Source organism: Cimex lectularius, unplaced genomic scaffold (assembly GCF_000648675.2).
Source record: "Cimex lectularius strain Harlan isolate CLEC.00 unplaced genomic scaffold, Clec_2.1 scaffold131, whole genome shotgun sequence".
Lineage (NCBI taxonomy): Eukaryota > Metazoa > Arthropoda > Insecta > Hemiptera > Cimicidae > Cimex > Cimex lectularius.
In genome coordinates this window covers 1,367,278-1,385,192 of record NW_019392685.1, presented here as the reverse complement: position 1 = coordinate 1,385,192, position 17,915 = coordinate 1,367,278, and the positions used below count along the sequence as shown (strand labels likewise).

Genomic DNA, 17,915 nt, shown 5'->3' with positions numbered 1-17,915 from the left:
CCTTCTTCCATCCAGCCGATTCCCTAGGCAAACACTTGATCCGAGAAAAAGCCGACTTTTACATCCCGAACAATTTAACCATTTCTCAATCAGAAGAACAGAGCATGAATTAATTTCAAATTCTTGAAATCGATCCCATACAAAATTAAAAACGAATGAACGTAATACTTAGTAAATTCACTAGTTTTCGTGGTCCGATTGGCCAAATAATATCTTTCAATTAATTAATTTTTGAAGGTATTGGTTGAGATAAAAAAGTCAGTGTCACGAGCGGGATTCGAACCCACGACCTTCGGCTAAATACCCCGTTGCTCTACCACTTGAACTATCTTTACTTCGATCCACTCGGACACTAACTTCCCATCTCACCCCACCTTTCGAATTTTCCCTCCTCTTTGCCATTTTTCAGTCACGATAGTTCAAGTGGTAGAGCAGCGGCGTATTTAGGTGAAGGTCGTGGGTTCGAATCCCGTTCGTGACACTAACTTTCCATCTCAACCCCACCTTTCGAATTTTCCATCCTCTTTGCCATTTTTCAGTCACGATAGTTCAAGTGGTAGAGCAGCGGCGTATTTAGGTGAAGGTCGTGGGTTCGAATCCCGCTCGTGACACTGACTATTTTATCTCAACCAATACCTTACATAAAGATTAATTAATTGTCAAACTTAATTATAAGATCGTGTTTGAAATAATGATACCTGAAATAATATACTACCTTCTAATCGATTTGATTGTAGCACTGTTCTGTCAGAATCTTTAGTATTAACACAAAGATCCCATGGTTGATACGATTAATTATTGATCGACTTATCGTCCTAAGACCTTTCTCGGGTATATTAAACAATAAAATATAATTAGTTTTGCTTTTTTTCGATTAAATCCGGGTTCAATCACCAGGGCAGTTTTTACACGTTGGTGTAATTTTCCAGGTTATCGTGGAACGACTATGTCGGCAGTGTTATCTCCGCCGTTTGAATATTTTATATGGGAAGGATCCGCCGGTTTAACATGCAACTTGTCGAGTGGATTGAACACTCAATATTAACACAGGCTCTTCGTACTACTCTAATTATTGATTTACTTGTTAGCGTGCGAATATAACTTTGGCCATTGACACGCTTAGCAGAATTGCAAATCAGCATTATTAAGAATTACCGGATGGAGAAGCATCCTGTGGTGTATGGAGATTGATGGATTGATTATATCACGACGCTTGGAAAACCTTGACCGATTTCAACCATTTGGGATTTTTAACGACCAGCAGTGTCAATTTAATCAATAATTTTTCTGTCTCCAGGGTCCAGTCAGCAGACCTAATATCTTCTATCCTGCTCTAAGTTTAATATGTTAGTTTTTACCATGGTCCTTTAACGAGTTTTTCCGCAAGCTTCTGTCCTCTCTCTATTACATTATTTAAATTTTATTTTCTTATAAATTGTTGATTGCTTGGTTGAGACAGTTCAATTAAGGTAGCTAAAAAAGCCACGATTACCGAAATGGTGTCGATTTGGGTTATCGATTAGAACAGTCAAAAAGTTAACTCTGTTTCTAAGGCGGTAATGTTTGTTATATGGAGTTCAGGTTTGGGGCTATAAATGGTATGACAGTATGGAGAAATTGAATAAATATTTTGTCAAAAGGTTGTTTTCCTTAAGAAAGGATACACCGGATTATGTCTTATATTTGGAGACAGGGATTGACCCATTGTTTTTCAACACATTAAGCCTGCATCTGACATACATCCAAAACGTTTTATCATTGTATTGAAAAATGGCAAAAAGGAGAGAAAATTCAAAAGGTGCGGTTGAGATGGGAAGTTGGTGTCCGAGTGGATCGAGGTCACGGCAGCTCAAGTAGTAGAGCAGCGGCGTATCTAGCCGAAGGTCGTGGGTTCGAATCCCTCTCGTGCCATTAACTTTTTTTCATCTCAACTAAAAACCTTAATTAATTGTAATGTTTAATTGGTCAAGCGGACCACGAAATTAGTGAATTTAGGGAATTATTAATAAAGTATTGTGTAAATTATGACTATTTGTATTAGTATTATTAGTATTAGTATTCGTATTATTAACATTATTAATATTATTCTGTTTTTTTTTTCTTTTGGCAACCCGACAGACAGCCTGTGGGCTATTGTCTAGGATGTTTTATGTACTGAATATTTTCTGTAAAATAATTTTTTATTGTAAATAAACATTATTATCTATCTATCTAGTCAAAAAGGACAAAAAGCCAGAAGGCACAAGGACTGTCCGGAACTGTGGTTGAAGTAGGATACTCGTGGATTCGTTATATTTTTATATTTGAATTTTATTTTTGAAACTGACTTAAGCAGTAAGTTACTTTAAGTCAACCGTCTCGATATTCGATCAAATAAATGGTTTAAATTAGAGGGCCAGTCCAATGAAATGGATCCAACGAACAGTTTTTTCATTAAGTGCCCAATAATGTCCATCGCAAGCCCACTAATCAAGCGGATTTAATGGCCTTTTAATTCTACATGTGTGTTATATAAACGTCAAGAAAGGCAAACATTCAATCAGAAGTGAATTAAAGCCAAATATCCACGGCATTGTCCGGAGTGATACCAGAAAACCACTTCGCTAATTACCACTTAACCCAGAGGAGGAAATTACCAGGGGGTAATTTACTATAAACTCGTAGACTAATCTACACGCTTTTCGTCTGTATCGAATTTCCTAATTTACACCCGACGTGATATTTCACTGTTAAAAAAACACGTTCTGTTTATTACGAGAAAAATCTTTTTATATTTGACGTTTTCCGATTATTCATAATAATCCTAAATTGATTTTTTAAATTTATTTTAAGACTTTCAAGATTTTCAATTTTAGTCACGGTACACTCCTTGAAGAATTTATCCGAGGGATTTGTCCTAATCTCCTGAGCCTTTTAGCAGCTCGAGCCTCAAAGGCTTTCCTACCAAGATACAATGGCCGAGGGCCTTCGGTCAACAAAGGGAATCGATAATAACCCACATCCACGAACAAACAACACCCTAGCTTTTCTCGACTTTTAGCTATGTATCGACTCCATATATGGATTTCCATTGTACTCGAAAGATCCATTCTATGACACACAAAAATTGGCATTAGGTTCAAATTTAATATACAGGCTTAACCTAATATGCTGTCGGCAAAAGGAAATGGATCACGGGCGAGAAACAATCAATCTTCCCAACAGCCCATCAATTTGGGAAAGGACAAAGCATAAAAATCAATAAAATCCAGTTGAACCTTACCCCCTAAAAATTATATAAACCATTGATTAAATTCAAACATATATTACTTGTTTTACTTAACATTTTAACTTAAGCTCAACAAGGGGTAAATATTTTTAAAAAAACACTGATCACAACGTTCCACGGATTAAGATACCAGAAAATTAACATTTTTTAAAAATTTACGTGATTAACTTACTTTATACCAAATATGTCCATATATTCAACATAGTTTTAACCAAATTTTTTATGCTTAGGGAATTGAAAGCTCAACAAAGCTAAATATTTAGAAAACACTGGTCACCACCTCCCAGAGAGCTATTTCATCATAAAAATACAGAAAATTAGCTATTTTTAAAAATTGACGTGATTGAACAACTTCATTAACCAATTATGTCAATATGTATTTCAACATGGCTTTAACCAAATTTTTTATGCTTATGGAATTGAAAGCTTAACTAAGGTAAATAATTGGAAAACACTGTCACCACTCTTCAGAGATTTATTTTATCATGAAAATACCAGAAAATTAGCTATTTTGAAAAATTTACTTAATTGACCTACGTCCTTAACCAATTATGTCAATATATTCAGCATAGTTTTAACCAATTTTTTTATCCTTAGAGTCATGAAAGCTCAACTAAGGTAAATATTTATAAAACACTGATCACAACCTCCCAGAAAGCTATTTTATCATAAAAATACAGAAAATTAGCTATTTTTATAAATGTACTTGATTGGTATATTTCATTAACTAATTATGTTAGCATGTATTTCAACATGGTTTTAACCAATTTTTTTATCTTTAGGGAATTGAAAGCTCAACTAAGGTAAATATTTAGAAAACACTGGTCACCACATCTCAGAGATTTATTTTATCATAAAAATACAGGAAAATTAGCCATTTTTAAAAATTGACATGATTGACCAACTTCATTAACCAATTATGTCAATATGTATTTCAACATGGCTTTGACCAAATTTTTTATCCTTATGGAATTGAAAGCTCAAGTAAATAATTAAAAAATACTGGTCACCACCCTTCAGAGATTTATTTTATCATAAAAATACCAGAAAATTAGCTATTTTTAAAAATTTACTTGATTGGTATATTTCATTAACTAATTATGTCAATATGTATTTCAACATGGCTTGACCAAATTTTTTATCCTCATGGAATTGAAAGCTCAACTAAGGTAAATAATTGGAAAACACTGGTCACCACCCTTCAGAGATTTATTTTATCATAAAAATACCAGAAAATTAGCTATTTTTAAAAATTTACTTGAATACCAATCAACCAACTATGTTAACATGTATTTCAACATGGTTTTCACTAATTTTTTTATCCTTAGGGAATTGAAAACTCAACAAAGCTAAATATTAATGTGTGGTGATTAGTGACCGTTAATCGATATTTATTTAGAAATCGTGAAATGCGGTCTGGTGTGATGTAGGTTTCAGAAAAACATTTTCTTTATCGTGCCAACGTTTCGATCTTTATTAAGATCATCTTCAGAGCCTGGGATTTACAAACACTGTTTACATATTACAATTACATTTTGGATGTGGAAAAGTGAATTTATACAATGCAAAATATATTTTATATATTCAATCAAAGTATTTCTAATCACTCAAAGTGTTTGTCTTCTGTATAATTGTGACATTCTTGCGTGTCGTGTCGAGAGTGCCAGTGAGATTTTGCTATTTTGTGTTTATATACGTTGGATTTTGAAGGGGTGGGTATAGAATGTCGGTATAGAAAAGACATTTTTGTATAAGGCGTCGGCTTCTTTGAGGTGAAAGGAGCCGACGAAGGGAAAAAATGTGTTGGTAATGTTTCGGCCAGATTATCNAACTAAGCTAAATAATTAGAAAAAACTGATTACAACCTCCCAGAGAGCTATTTATCATAAAAAATACCAGAAAATTAGCCATTTCTAAAAATTTACTAGTTTGACATACTTCATTGGTCAATTATATCAGCATAGTTTTAACCAATTTTTTATCCTTAGAGTACTGAAAGCTCAACAAAGCTAAATATTTAGAATACACTCCTCACTCCCTCCCAGATAGCATATTTCTTCTTCTTATTTGTTTTGAAATAATTATGTGGATGATTTACTTCCAATATAAACCAATAACGTCATATAATCAGTTTTGTCTGAAACAAAATTTTTATCCTGCAATTCTGTAAAACTCAGCTGGGCTCAATACTAGGCAACCCTCGTTACGCCCTCCCAGAGAGCTAATTGTCCTGAAAAATACAAAAATTAGCTTTTTTTAATTATTCGCGTGAAAACCATGTTTTCAGCTAAAATATATTTCCTTGGTGTCTGAAAATCTCAAGGACACACTTAAAATATGTAGGATACAGTTACCCCCTCTGAGAACTAATGTACTTGATTTCTTAATAAACCAATCATGTCAATGTTCAAGCATAAGTTTGAACTTCGTTAAAATTGGCCTTAGCTCCTAAGAACCCTAAGGACCTACTGTAATATTATCATTGAATACAAGATATTAACTATTGTGAATAAACATAAATCAAGGTCGAACAATCTGTCCGTCCAATACATTACAATTAAGGCTTTTTTTATTCACCGCACATAATCATATCAAATAAGAAGAGCTGAGTAAAAACAGAGGCAATTAATTTGATAAAACTTCCACTGTTTATATTCTCAGAGTAATTAAATAAACTCCTGTAATTAAATTACTGATCAACCCCAATTAGAGGTCGCTATTACCCTTCTAAGCCAAGAAAAAGTTTCACAGTTTTCCCCTAGAATGAAGAGATGCTCGAGTCGCAAATCACTCGTAAAAAAATTAAATGAAAGGGATAGTTTAAAAATCGAGGGGTTTGTCAACGAATGGTTTTGAAAGATAAAAACTTCTGAAGGTTATTTCTGAGTCTGAAGTCGTTTAGTTATTGAGTTATAGATTTAATAAATAATTTTTCTTTACAAAGCCATTTATTTTTTTTTTTTAAGCAAAATCCTTTTCGGTTTCATAGGAAAGGCATTGCGCCAAAGCTTCAACAACCGCAGAACCGTTCGTCGATAAATCAACATGCAAACGACATATAATTCACAGTGCACGAACTTCACAGGGAGGTTAATTATCGACTCCTGGAGATAATTTTGGAAGAAATAAAACATAGTTGAAGACCGATTCTCGACCATCTATATCCTGGGGATTTATTAAAAAACTATACAGTATGGACGATTTAACCTATAATCATTCAACTCACGTATATTGACTCTGTCTCTAATAATAACTGTTGGGAAAACCTGACTGGATCATTTATGGTTTTTATCGGATTATGTCAATTGTTGGACAAATTAAAGTAGTTATGGAAATCCTGTAAAGCTAATTAAGTTGTCTTTCCTAACAAACAGACTGCTACTGACAAACCATTCCTGTCCTTCTCGATTTTTTTATAAAGCTTTTAATACCGTAGATCAGTCCCTTTTCTTTATTAAAACCTCGTCTTTCTCGCATAGTTTATTTCCACTCTTTCGGTTCCAATTCTTTTCCTCCCTCTATCGGCCAAGTGTTAAGTTCATTGTCCCGTATCTTTGTATACCTCTTGTATTTACAACTTTATATGTACATATTTTTTTATATAAAATGGCATGTTTCTGTAGCTTTATAAAGCTTAAATCGCTGTAACTACGTTTGACTCCAGAATAAAGATTATTTTGCAATTTCCGATTCGTTGACAGCAGTTTCATGGGTTTCAACGTGAATAAACGATCAATTCTGATCAAAACGCTGCTCAAAAAAAAAAATAAAATAAAAGTGCAATTATTTCGAGATAAAACGTCATTGAGTCGTGTCAAAAATACACGCGGGTCGATAAACGATTTAACTGATGTGAACATGGCGAGAAAACTTTAAAGGGTTGGATTAATTTATAGGCGGATTTTCTCTGAGAAATCACGTTCTTCAAAGTATAGAATTTTTTTTCAAGGGGTGGGATTGCGTGAAATCGGTCGCGTGACTCCAACGATACAACCCTAATCCACCGAGCAAATCATATTAACAATGTCAATTTTTATAACTTTCCTACCATTTAAATACGTTTCGGCATGTTTCAGATCGGGTCTGTGGGGGCAGATCCGTAACGGTGGTGGGCCGCCCTAGAAAAATCTCCGAAGTGAAAATTACCTCGTCTAAATTAGGGGGAGGGCTCAGTCCCGCGTTATGTTGAATCCAAATTCCTGGATTATCGGGGAAAATATGCTAACCCTCCGGCTTATCCAACCCGTGAATATCTGCGGGAAGAGTTTACCCGTTAGAATGGAGAGATAAAAAAAGTGCCTCCCTTTTTTACCCTTAAAGGAATGATTTCATTCAGAATCAGAATTTCGAGAAAGCTCTTTCTTTTCAACCAATGAACATGTCATGAAAAATTTCTTATACCTTGACTCAAAAAGTTTAAAAATTGGCTTACATATAACGTAAAAATTAACAATTAATTACACATGTTTAATTCAAATAAATTCCAATTGGTTTCATAATTTTGGTTTAGCCTGAATAATTTAAAATCAAAGCCATTTCCAAGATTAGTTTAAAACTGAAATCAATTGCGCCACCCCAATGGGGTAGATGGCCTGACTTAATGATCCTTAGAAAATTAATTAGAAGGGTTAAATTTATACTTAATAAATATTTACAAAAGATGGCAAATTATGTACTTATTGTTAATAATAGGTTTTTATTTACTATTATTTATCTATTAGTCAAGGGTCAACACTTGCAAAGACAATACTTGATCAAGCAAAACGTCTTGACCCTGACTCACTGTCCCTTCATGTGAATCCATCTCAAGTGACACTGACTCACTATCTCTTCATCTAACTCCATCTCAAGTGACACCGACTAACTGTCTCTTCATTTGACTCCATCTCAAGTGACACTGACTCACGTTCTGTGAATGTGACTCCATCTCAAGTGACACTGACTCACTATCTCTTCATCTGACTCCATCTCAAGTGACACTGATTCACTATCTTTTTATGTGACTCCATCTCAAGTGACACTGACTCACGTTCTGTGAATGTGACTCCATCTCAAGTGACACTGACTCACTATCTCTTCATCTAACTCCATCTCAAGTGACAGACTCATTATCTCTTCATCTGACTCCCATCTCAAGTGACACTGATTCACTATCTTTTTATGTGACTCCATCTCAAGTGAAACTGACTCACGTTTTCGCCATCCCTAATCATCTGAATCCAGCTCAGCTAGCACTAAAGCAATATCTCCGCATCTGGCTCTCTGTCAGCTAACACTGATTCACGGTGTTTTCCATTGGTTAATCTTTACGAAGTCTCTAATTAATTTTGAAAACTAGTTCTAAAATATTAAAATGCTCCTAATTACAAAGAAATGTAAGTTGGATTTTAAGTTTGTATTCTGATCTATAAATTATTTGATGGATCTTAGAGTTATTTTCCACAATAATGTTAAATCTGTAATAATGCAAATCCAACCAAACCCTACAATTTATTACCACTTCCAAGATTAGTTTGCAAATAAAATACATCAATTGCAGCACCTCAGTGGGGTAGATATCCTGACCTAATAATCTGAAGTGGACTAATTGGAAGGGTTAAATTTACACTTAAAAAATAAGTATGAACAGTATCGAATTATTTACTTATTGTTAACAATATGTCGATACAGTTTATCTATTTAGCGACTCTTACCAAAACAATAAGTCTTTAAGTATTTCAACAATTAAAAAATAAAGTAACAATAAAAATTAGGTATATTATTCGGAAAAATTTCGCCTGTAGTTTTTTCAGGTTGGGTTGGTGGGCAGATCTAAATCAATGCGGGAAGGCCTTTCCTAGGCAATGTTCTCTTATATGTCACACGTGTCCGGGAAAAAGGAAAAAGAAGGAAAGGGGACGTAAACTTAACAAAAATGCACACCCGCACCACTCCATTTTTTATATTTATCCCCGGTGACGGATTAATTTTCAAAGCCTCTTGTTTCGAATCTTTTGTCCCGAAAAGATAATCCCGTGGCCAAGAATGAACACCGCAGACAAAAGTTACACAGTCTTACGGTTATTAGATTTTCTCCTTGTATACAACATCTCTGCGGCTAAGCCTAACATTCTTCATTAGTTGAAACTCCCTTTTTAAATCGCTTATGACAATCAGTTTCAATTTATTCTTTATACTTGATAACTTGTGACAATTTTAGCCGATCAGTAATTGAAACAGTGCCGCTTGTCAGTCTAATTAGTTTTGACTCTATAGTTTGGTTGTTTGTATATTTTTTGGTCTTTAGACTTGTTATGGCTTCTCATCATCTTCGATGGAAGCTCTGTGTAAATATGATGTTTGTGACACCCAAGCTTGCTTTTGAAAAACAGCGTCTTTCCATTCATTTATTACATCATCGTAAAATCATGTCCGATAGGAACTTTCAAGTACGAATTCCTTCTCCCCGATCTTGTACGCCGAAGCGGGTGTTTCGCAAGGCAACATACTCGGTCCAATTCTCTATTAAATATACAAGAAAGACATGCCTATCAATCCCGATACATTTCATTGTAGAACGCCATGCTTTCAGTAAACCTTATGGCCGTCATAAACCTCCAAGACCATCTCTCATGTTTGAAAGAATAGTTCAAGAAATGGACCGACTTCATCTCAACTGACACTGATTCACGGTCTCTGAATGTGACTCCATCTCAACTGACACTGACACACGTTCTCTGAATGTGACGCTATCTCAAGTGACACTGGCCCACGTACTCTGAATGTAATTCCATCTCATCTGACACTGATTCACGGTCTCTGAATGTGACTCCATCTCATCTGACACTGGCTCACGTACTCTAAATGTAACTCCATCTCATCTGACACTAATTCACGGTCTCTGAATGTGACTCCATCTCAACTGACACTGACACACGTTCTCTGAATGTGACTCCATCTCAACTGACACTGACACACGTTCTCTGAATGTGACTCCATCTCATCTGACACTGGCTCACGTTCTATGAATGTGACTCCATCTCAACTGACACTGGCCCACGTACTCTGAATGTAACTCCATCTCATCTGACACTGATTCACGGTCTCTTAATGTGACTCCATCTCAACTGACACTGACGTTCTCTGAATGTGATTCCATCTCAACTGACACTGACTCACGTTCTCTGAATGTGATTCCATCTCAACTGACACTGACTCACGTTCTCTGAATTTGACTCCATATCATCTGACACTGACTCACTTTCTCTGAATGTGACTCCATCTCAACTGACACTGACTCACTTTCTCTCGATGTGACTCCATCTCAACTGACACTGACTCACTTTCTCTGAATGTGACTCCATCTCAACTGACACTGACTCACGTTCTCTGAATGTAACTCCAGCTCAGCTGACACTGACTTACGATCTTCTCCAAATAATCCATTCTTTACGAAATTCTCTGATGAACCATGAAGTGCTCAATTAATAAAAAAAATTCCTCGTTAGAAAGAAATATAAACAGTGATCTAGCTCTTGTTTTGTAATCTATAAATTATTTGGATTTAGCATTGGTAGTTGTGATTCTGTAAACGATCTTAGAGTCTTTTTCAACAATACATAATTTTAAAATGTAGTATTGTAAATCTAACCATACGCTAGGATTGATAAATTGATCAACTGCTAATTCCAGTGACTCTTAGTCCTCTTAGTTTTCCTATTTAGAGCTCTTGCACGTCCCCAGTTCTGTATACACAAAGCCTTGGAGGCTGTCCAGAGGGAGACGGAAATATTTTAATATACTCCGTATGATCTTGAACTGACTGGACTTGAACCTCTCTCTGTACTCACAGATTCAACATTTATCTAATCTTTGGGTATATATTACACCTTATACACCTGAATCTTCTATCCATCTAATTTTCCATATTCCTCCTTGTAACACCAGGCATCATCTTACATTCTTCAAAAATTTTAAGAAAATTCAGTGGTATTTACTTTGCCCTAATTATGAGTATAGATTTTATTTGTTTTTCTATACTTTTATTAAAATTATTACGTATTTATACATGCTATGCTTCGAAGGTTCAGTAGTTAGTTGCATTATTTAGTTATTATTATGTGGGCTTATCACTTAACTTATCCTTCTAGACGGAATATTTTCAATACAGAGTTTTGTTTATACGTAGCCTCGTTTAGAAAGAAAAGGACAAGAATAAAGGAGAAGGAAATGTTGATTATCTATGTTAAAATATGGAGGAAAAAAAAGAAAAACCACGGGATTACCTTGTTCATGCCATTTCCCATGATCGAGGGACCGTCCTCTGTACGGGTCACATCACTACTGAAGCACCGACTCCTGGCTGGTGGGGAACCCGGTTGTCTGTTGGGTTGGTGGGGGCCTCACTGACCCACTCGGCGACGACACCACAACAAAAACCCTTTTGGCCCATTACGACGCCACTCCCGGTCCCAGCTCACGCCCGGGCCGGATAATTAACATTTTCAAATCGTTGAGAAATAATCCGATTAAGTTTTAGAAATTTAAAAAAAAAATTCGAGTTAATGCCGATTTTTTATGGTATACAGATGTCTCTAAGAACTAAATCAACTAGAATTCATATAAGCCTTGGGCAAAATGCTATTGGCTTTCAGGCTGAGACCTATGCCAAGAAGATCCAAAGGCTAGGTATTACCAATAAAAAACTACTCAGACATTAAAGTCACTTCATCGGTAGTGAAGTCCAGAGCTGTTTGGGATTGCATCAGGGCCCTGTCTCCAGGGCATACCGGCATAAGGGCAACAAAGAGGCTGAGAAATTGGCTTTATTTGGCTTTTTTTCCTTGCAACAGCAGAGGTCATATAAACTGACCGGGTTTTTTGAAAAAAGCCCTTTTTAAGTATGTCGGGTTTGAATGCAGGGTGGCTAGATTCGAACCCAGGACCTTTACCTTACAGTGATGAGCGCTGTGTCAATGCCTAAACCGTTGTGGCCACCAACACCTCTCTGAACCCTTTTGCAGCATACCAAATAGCCAAGAACGAATGGATTAAGAATAAGGTTCAATGATGAACAGAGTCATGCAAAAGAGTTCATCAAAGGACCATCGCTGAAACTAACAGCAGACTACTAAACCTAGGATCTAAGACTAGAATGATCGTATGACTGTAGAGGAGGCATATATATAGTACCTGAAACAAGCCTTTGAAGATATTTCAAAGAAAAATATTGAATATGTCATCTGTGTGAAGATATTTGCAGACTGAGATTCCTACTCCAGGGAGAGGAAAACTCCAAGCCTGAAGTTCTGACAAAGTTTAGGACCTGATAAAAAGCCTTAAGCTTAACAAACAGCCCCAGGTAATAATGGAGATTGCACAAAAGATACTGTCGATGGTGCATAAGGTAATGAAGATGCTCCTTTTTACCTTAGCCTTATAAACAACATTAGACATGAACTTCTCTTTGGACCTGGCACCGTTTGCAGATGGCACTCCGCTTGTACGAATTGCTACAATCCATAGAATAATGTTATCTGTTGAAAAATTATAATTTCAGAGATTGAAGACATTTTGTTTTCCAGGCATAGACCCAATCTAGATCACAGGTTTGGTAAGGAGGTCATCCAAAAATTAAACAGGGCTAAATTTTGGTTCGATGTTGAACAAAAAATGCTTAGCCTCTAGCAGCAATGAGCAACCTCCTCACCACTCAAGAAAAGATCATACTTAAGTAAAATTAACAAAAAACCTATTTATTTTCTATAGGAGACACAATTACCTAAACATCTCCTGTATGATGTAATAATTCATTTAACTATAACAAACCGCAATTTATTCAAAATATGACAATAACAATGATAAGAAACTTTCTGATATATACTACGTTAGACTACATACTGTATATATTAAATAAAGCCAGTAATTTATTTACTTACTAAAGAAATTATCTCCAGTATAATACGATAAAAGAGTCTAGTAACGGCTGGTGAACCAGTGACACTTAAACTCAAATTAAAGGTTTCTAGTTTTGCAAAGAGATTAGGGTATGCTTTTGGCTCCAAAGAGTGGCAAAAGTATATGTAAGAAAATTTCAATTGATCTTGAAAAACTGAAGATAGAAATTGTAAGCAAAGGAAGATTTGAAAAAGAAGGAATTCAAAGAGAAGCTGAAAAAATCAGAGTTTAAGATGGAAAGGCAGAAAAAAAATGCTCATGATGCTAACATTTCTGATGATGATAACAAGTGCCTAAATGCCCTGCCCCGTTCACTTTAAACAGAAAAAAATTCAGTGATAATGTTCTACTTTTTACTCAGCCCAAATTTGGTTCCAATTTTACACCAACATTAGCTAGTAAAATTTCTAGATGTTAATAATGTTTTGATTGTGTTGAGGCAATATTTTTTATAGCGAAATGATATATTTGAACTTTGTTTGTTTTGTCTGTTAATCATCCCAAGGTGCTTTGGGACTTGTAATGCTTATTACTTATGCTTTGGTAATTTTAGAATGTTTATAACTGGTCTAAAATCAGATCATCACTAAAAGAATTAAAAAAGAAAATGAATGTTGTCAACTTGACATTATGTTTTTGTTGGGGTACACCGACATTGATTGTACAAATAGAAGAATGTGCAGGATAAGGTAATAAACGGAAGGTAGAATAAAATGACCTTAAATAATGCCGAACATCATAAGTGTATTTATCCTCATGCCTTGAGTTCCTCACTGAAGATGGCCCAAACCAATAATGATAGGACAATTTATAATGATTACGGTTAACAGATATAAAAATCTATACAATATTTAAAATTGAGTACAAGATCTACCACCCTCCCATTTTACATATAATTGTGAATTGATGATTTCTCTTTGCGATGAACCTAAATTCGGTCATTACCAATCATTCTGTTCTGCCTTCATGATCCGCAGACCAGGATAAATGATCAAATAGTAATGATCAAATTACCTAAAATATGTTATTTGCGACACAAAAAAAAATTTAAAAAATTGGAAGGAGGTTTAGCTAAAACTTGCACATGGGACGTTTAGAACTATCTGAATGAATTACATCTTCAGAAATATTTGTTCTTTCTGTCAAACCTCATGAACAAACTAAAAAAAAATAGGTCAAGTAAGATCATCTGGAAAGCAATAAACTAAAGTTTTACATAAAAAATCATATCTAAGGAAAATTTTCTCTTTACCACCATACTTTTATATGTATTACAATTTTTTCCAGCCTATTTCCACAAATGCCTCTAGATTGTGAATCAGATATCTTCAAAACTGAAAAAAACATTCATTTTCTTTTTTAATTCTTTTAGTGATGATCTGATTTTAGACCAGTTATTAACATTCTAAAATTACCAAAGCATAAGTAATAAGCATTACAAGTCCCAAAGCACCTTGGGATGATTAACAGACAAAACAAACAAAGTTCAAATATATCATTTCGCTATAAAAAATATTGCCTCAACACAATCAAAACATTATTAACATCTAGAAATTTTACTAGTTAATATTGGTGTAAAACTGGAACCAAATTTGCGCCGAGTAAAAAGTAGAACATTATCACTGAATTTTTTTCTGTTTAAAGTGAACGGGGCCGGTGATGTTTGTTAGCCCATAAATAATACATACTATAGAAGATTATCTAAAATTTACACCTAGATGTGATTGTAGGGGCATTTAGGCACTTGTTATCATCATCAGCAATGTTATCAGCATCATGAGCAGTTTTTTTTTCTGCCTTTCCATCTTAAACTCTGATTTTTTTCAACTTCTCTTCTTCCTTCTTTTTCAAATCTTCCTTTGCTTACAATTTCTATCTTCAGTTTTTCAAGATCAATTGAAATTTTCTTGTCAAATTCCACTCTTTTTAGCCAACAGCATACCTTAATCTTCTTGCAAAACTAGGGCGCTGTCAACCCACCCAGAAACGTTTAGTTTGAGTTTAAGTGTCACTGGTTCACCAGCTGTAACTAGACCCTTTTACGGTAGTATACTGGAGATAATTTCTTTAGTACTAAATAAATTACTGGCTTTATTTAATATATACAGTATGTAGTCTAACGTAGTCTACATCAGAAAGTTTCTTATCATTGTTATTGTCATATTTTGAATAAATTGCGGTTTGTTATAGTTAAATGAATTATTACATCATACAGGACATGTTTAGGTAATTGTGGGTCTCCTATAGAAAATAAATAGGTTTTTTGTTAATTTTACTTAAGTACGATTTTTTCTTGAGGATGGTGAGGAGGTTGCTGCTAGAGGTTAAGCATTTTTTGTTCAACATCAAACCAAAGCCCTGTTTGATTATTGAATGACCTTCGTACCAATTCTGTGATCTAGTCTATGCCTAGAAAAGAAAATTCAATCTCTCTGTAATTATAATTTTTCGGCAGATAACATTATTCTATAGATTGCAGCAATTCGTACAAGTGAACCGTCTGCAAAAGGTGCCAGGCCCAAAGAGAATTTCATGTCTAATGTTGTTTATAAGGCTAAGGTTAAAAGGAGCATCTTCATTACCTTATGCACCATCGGCAGTATCTTTTGTGCAATCTCCATTATTACCTGGGGCTTTTTGTTAAGCTTAAGGCTTTTTATCAGGTCCTAAACTTTGTCAGGACTTCAGGCTTGGAGTTTTCCTCTCCCTGGAGTAGGAATCTCAGTCTGCAAATAACTTCACACAGATGACATATTCAATTTATTTAAGGTCATTTTATTCTACCTTCCGTTTACTACCTTATCCTGCACATTCTTCTATTTGTACAAACAATGTCGGTGTACCCCAAGAAAAACATAATGTCAAGTTGACATATTTTTCCTTCAAAGGTACGAACAAGGTTGAGTATCGATCAAATAAAATCAATATCAATATCAATTAAAGTTTTCTATTTCTGTTTTAAATATATATAGGAATAAGACATTTGATAACATAATACATAACATAATACTCTTTATCACAGAAGAATTGGTTTTTGTACATGGCCTAATCGACTTTCTCCTTGTTGAGGTGTAAAAATAGCATGCCTAGGATGACGAGCAACGTCCCAAGGCACCAGAGATAAGACAGGGCCTCGTCGAAGAACACGATGCCAAGTATCGCCTACAAAAATCCCATTAATGGAACACTTTTCTTATTAAAAATTGACATGTTTACAGATGAAATGTATGAAGACGCTGTCGAAAAGAGCACAGGCTGCAGCGAAGAAGGGGCAAAATTAAGGCTTTTTGTAAACAGCATAACTCCAAACGTATTGACCAACACCATCGCAACGAGAAGCCCTATGGTGATTATCCAATAATCCTAAAAATAATACGATTTTTAAAAAAAACTCATATCATAGTTTTTTTTCCATCATGCTCGTCTGTGTACTCTTGAACTGAACTGCAGCGGTACAGAGATATAAAAATTTAAAATAATTATAGACAAATAATTATTTATGAGTTACAGTTTTTCCGGCAAACTTTCCAAGTGTGCTTCCCAATGAGCCGCAAGCACCTCCAATTAGGGCGTAATAAGTGTAAACTTCTTTGCTCATTATTGTATGTACAGTACATTTGAAGTTTTGGACAAAGTTTGTACTTTGTAACCTTTTAAATAGGATAAGGTAAAGATTAAGCGAAAGAAGAAAACGATTCGATTCGATCCATCGATTACCACCGAAAATAATCAACGATGACAAGATTTAATCATTAATGATACTTCTTGCATCAGAAGAAAAACGTTGATGGTATCATTGATGGCATTTGGACATTTTAAAAAACGGATAAAATACAGTAATTACCAATGAGTATAACATATTCAGATTAGCCATTACTATTCAATCTCAAAAGATATAGGAGTTTTACAGGGGGATATTTTAGGTCCTGTCATATTACATAAATAATAATTTCAGGCTTACGGCAGTTTTGCAAGATATAAATGACAACAGAAGGCAAATTAGTGCTATGTTTAGACCATTATATACTCTACGTTCTCTTCAATCAGAGACACTTGGACATGGAAGATCCTTCTATAAAATTGTTAAAATACAATAATTACCAATGAACATAAGAAAGCCATATTCAGGAAATAGAAAGTTTTTTAGTTTAATTAAAAATTCATGTTGAAAAAATTGTCAGCCTTTTAGTCATGCAAACTAGACGAATAGATTCCTTATTCAATATCAATAGTTACAGGAGTTTTACAGGGGGATGTTTTAAGTCCTGTCATATTATATAAATAATAATTTCAGATTTACAGAAGTTTTTCAAGATAAAAAGGCAAATTGACGGCGAATCAGTACTATGTCTAGACAATTACAAATTCTCAGTTCTCTTCTATCAGAGACATTTCGACATGGAAGATCTAATTATGAAACACATCAAATACAATAATGACCAATGAGCATAAGAAAGCCATAGTCAGAAAATAGAACTTTTTTTAATTTTTATTACAAATTCATGTTAAAAAATTATCAACCTTTTTAATCCCGCAAACTAGACTAATCGATTTCTATTTCAATATCAATAGTTATAGGAGTTTTACAGGGGTATATTTTAAGTCCTACCATATTATACAAATAATAATTTCAGGCTTACAGCAGTTTTTCAAGACATAAATGCCAATAGAAGGCAAATTTATGCTATGTTTGGAACTCTAGGTTCTCTTC

General features: G+C 34.6%; 2 protein-coding genes across 2 annotated transcripts in view; both read right to left on the bottom strand.

Annotated features, from left to right (window-relative positions):
- LOC106663210 (dual specificity protein phosphatase 22) overlaps window positions 1–11,628 on the bottom strand; it is a 38,039-nt gene extending 26,411 nt beyond the window's left edge. The window contains exon 1 of the mRNA XM_024225776.1: window positions 11,533–11,628. Within this exon, the coding sequence (XP_024081544.1) occupies window positions 11,533–11,553 (21 nt within the window). The 5' untranslated portion in view covers window positions 11,554–11,628. The remainder of the gene's footprint in view (window positions 1–11,532) is intronic.
- A 4,503-nt stretch (window positions 11,629–16,131) lies between these two features.
- Window positions 16,132–16,883, bottom strand: LOC106662981. Its single transcript, XM_014387442.2, has 3 exons — window positions 16,713–16,883; window positions 16,421–16,567; window positions 16,132–16,366 (listed from the first exon to the last, which is right to left on the bottom strand). The coding sequence occupies exons 1-3, from the start codon at window positions 16,800–16,802 to the stop codon at window positions 16,250–16,252; spliced, it is 354 nt and encodes a 117-aa protein (XP_014242928.1). The 5' UTR covers window positions 16,803–16,883; the 3' UTR covers window positions 16,132–16,249.
- Window positions 16,884–17,915: the final 1,032 nt, after the last annotated feature.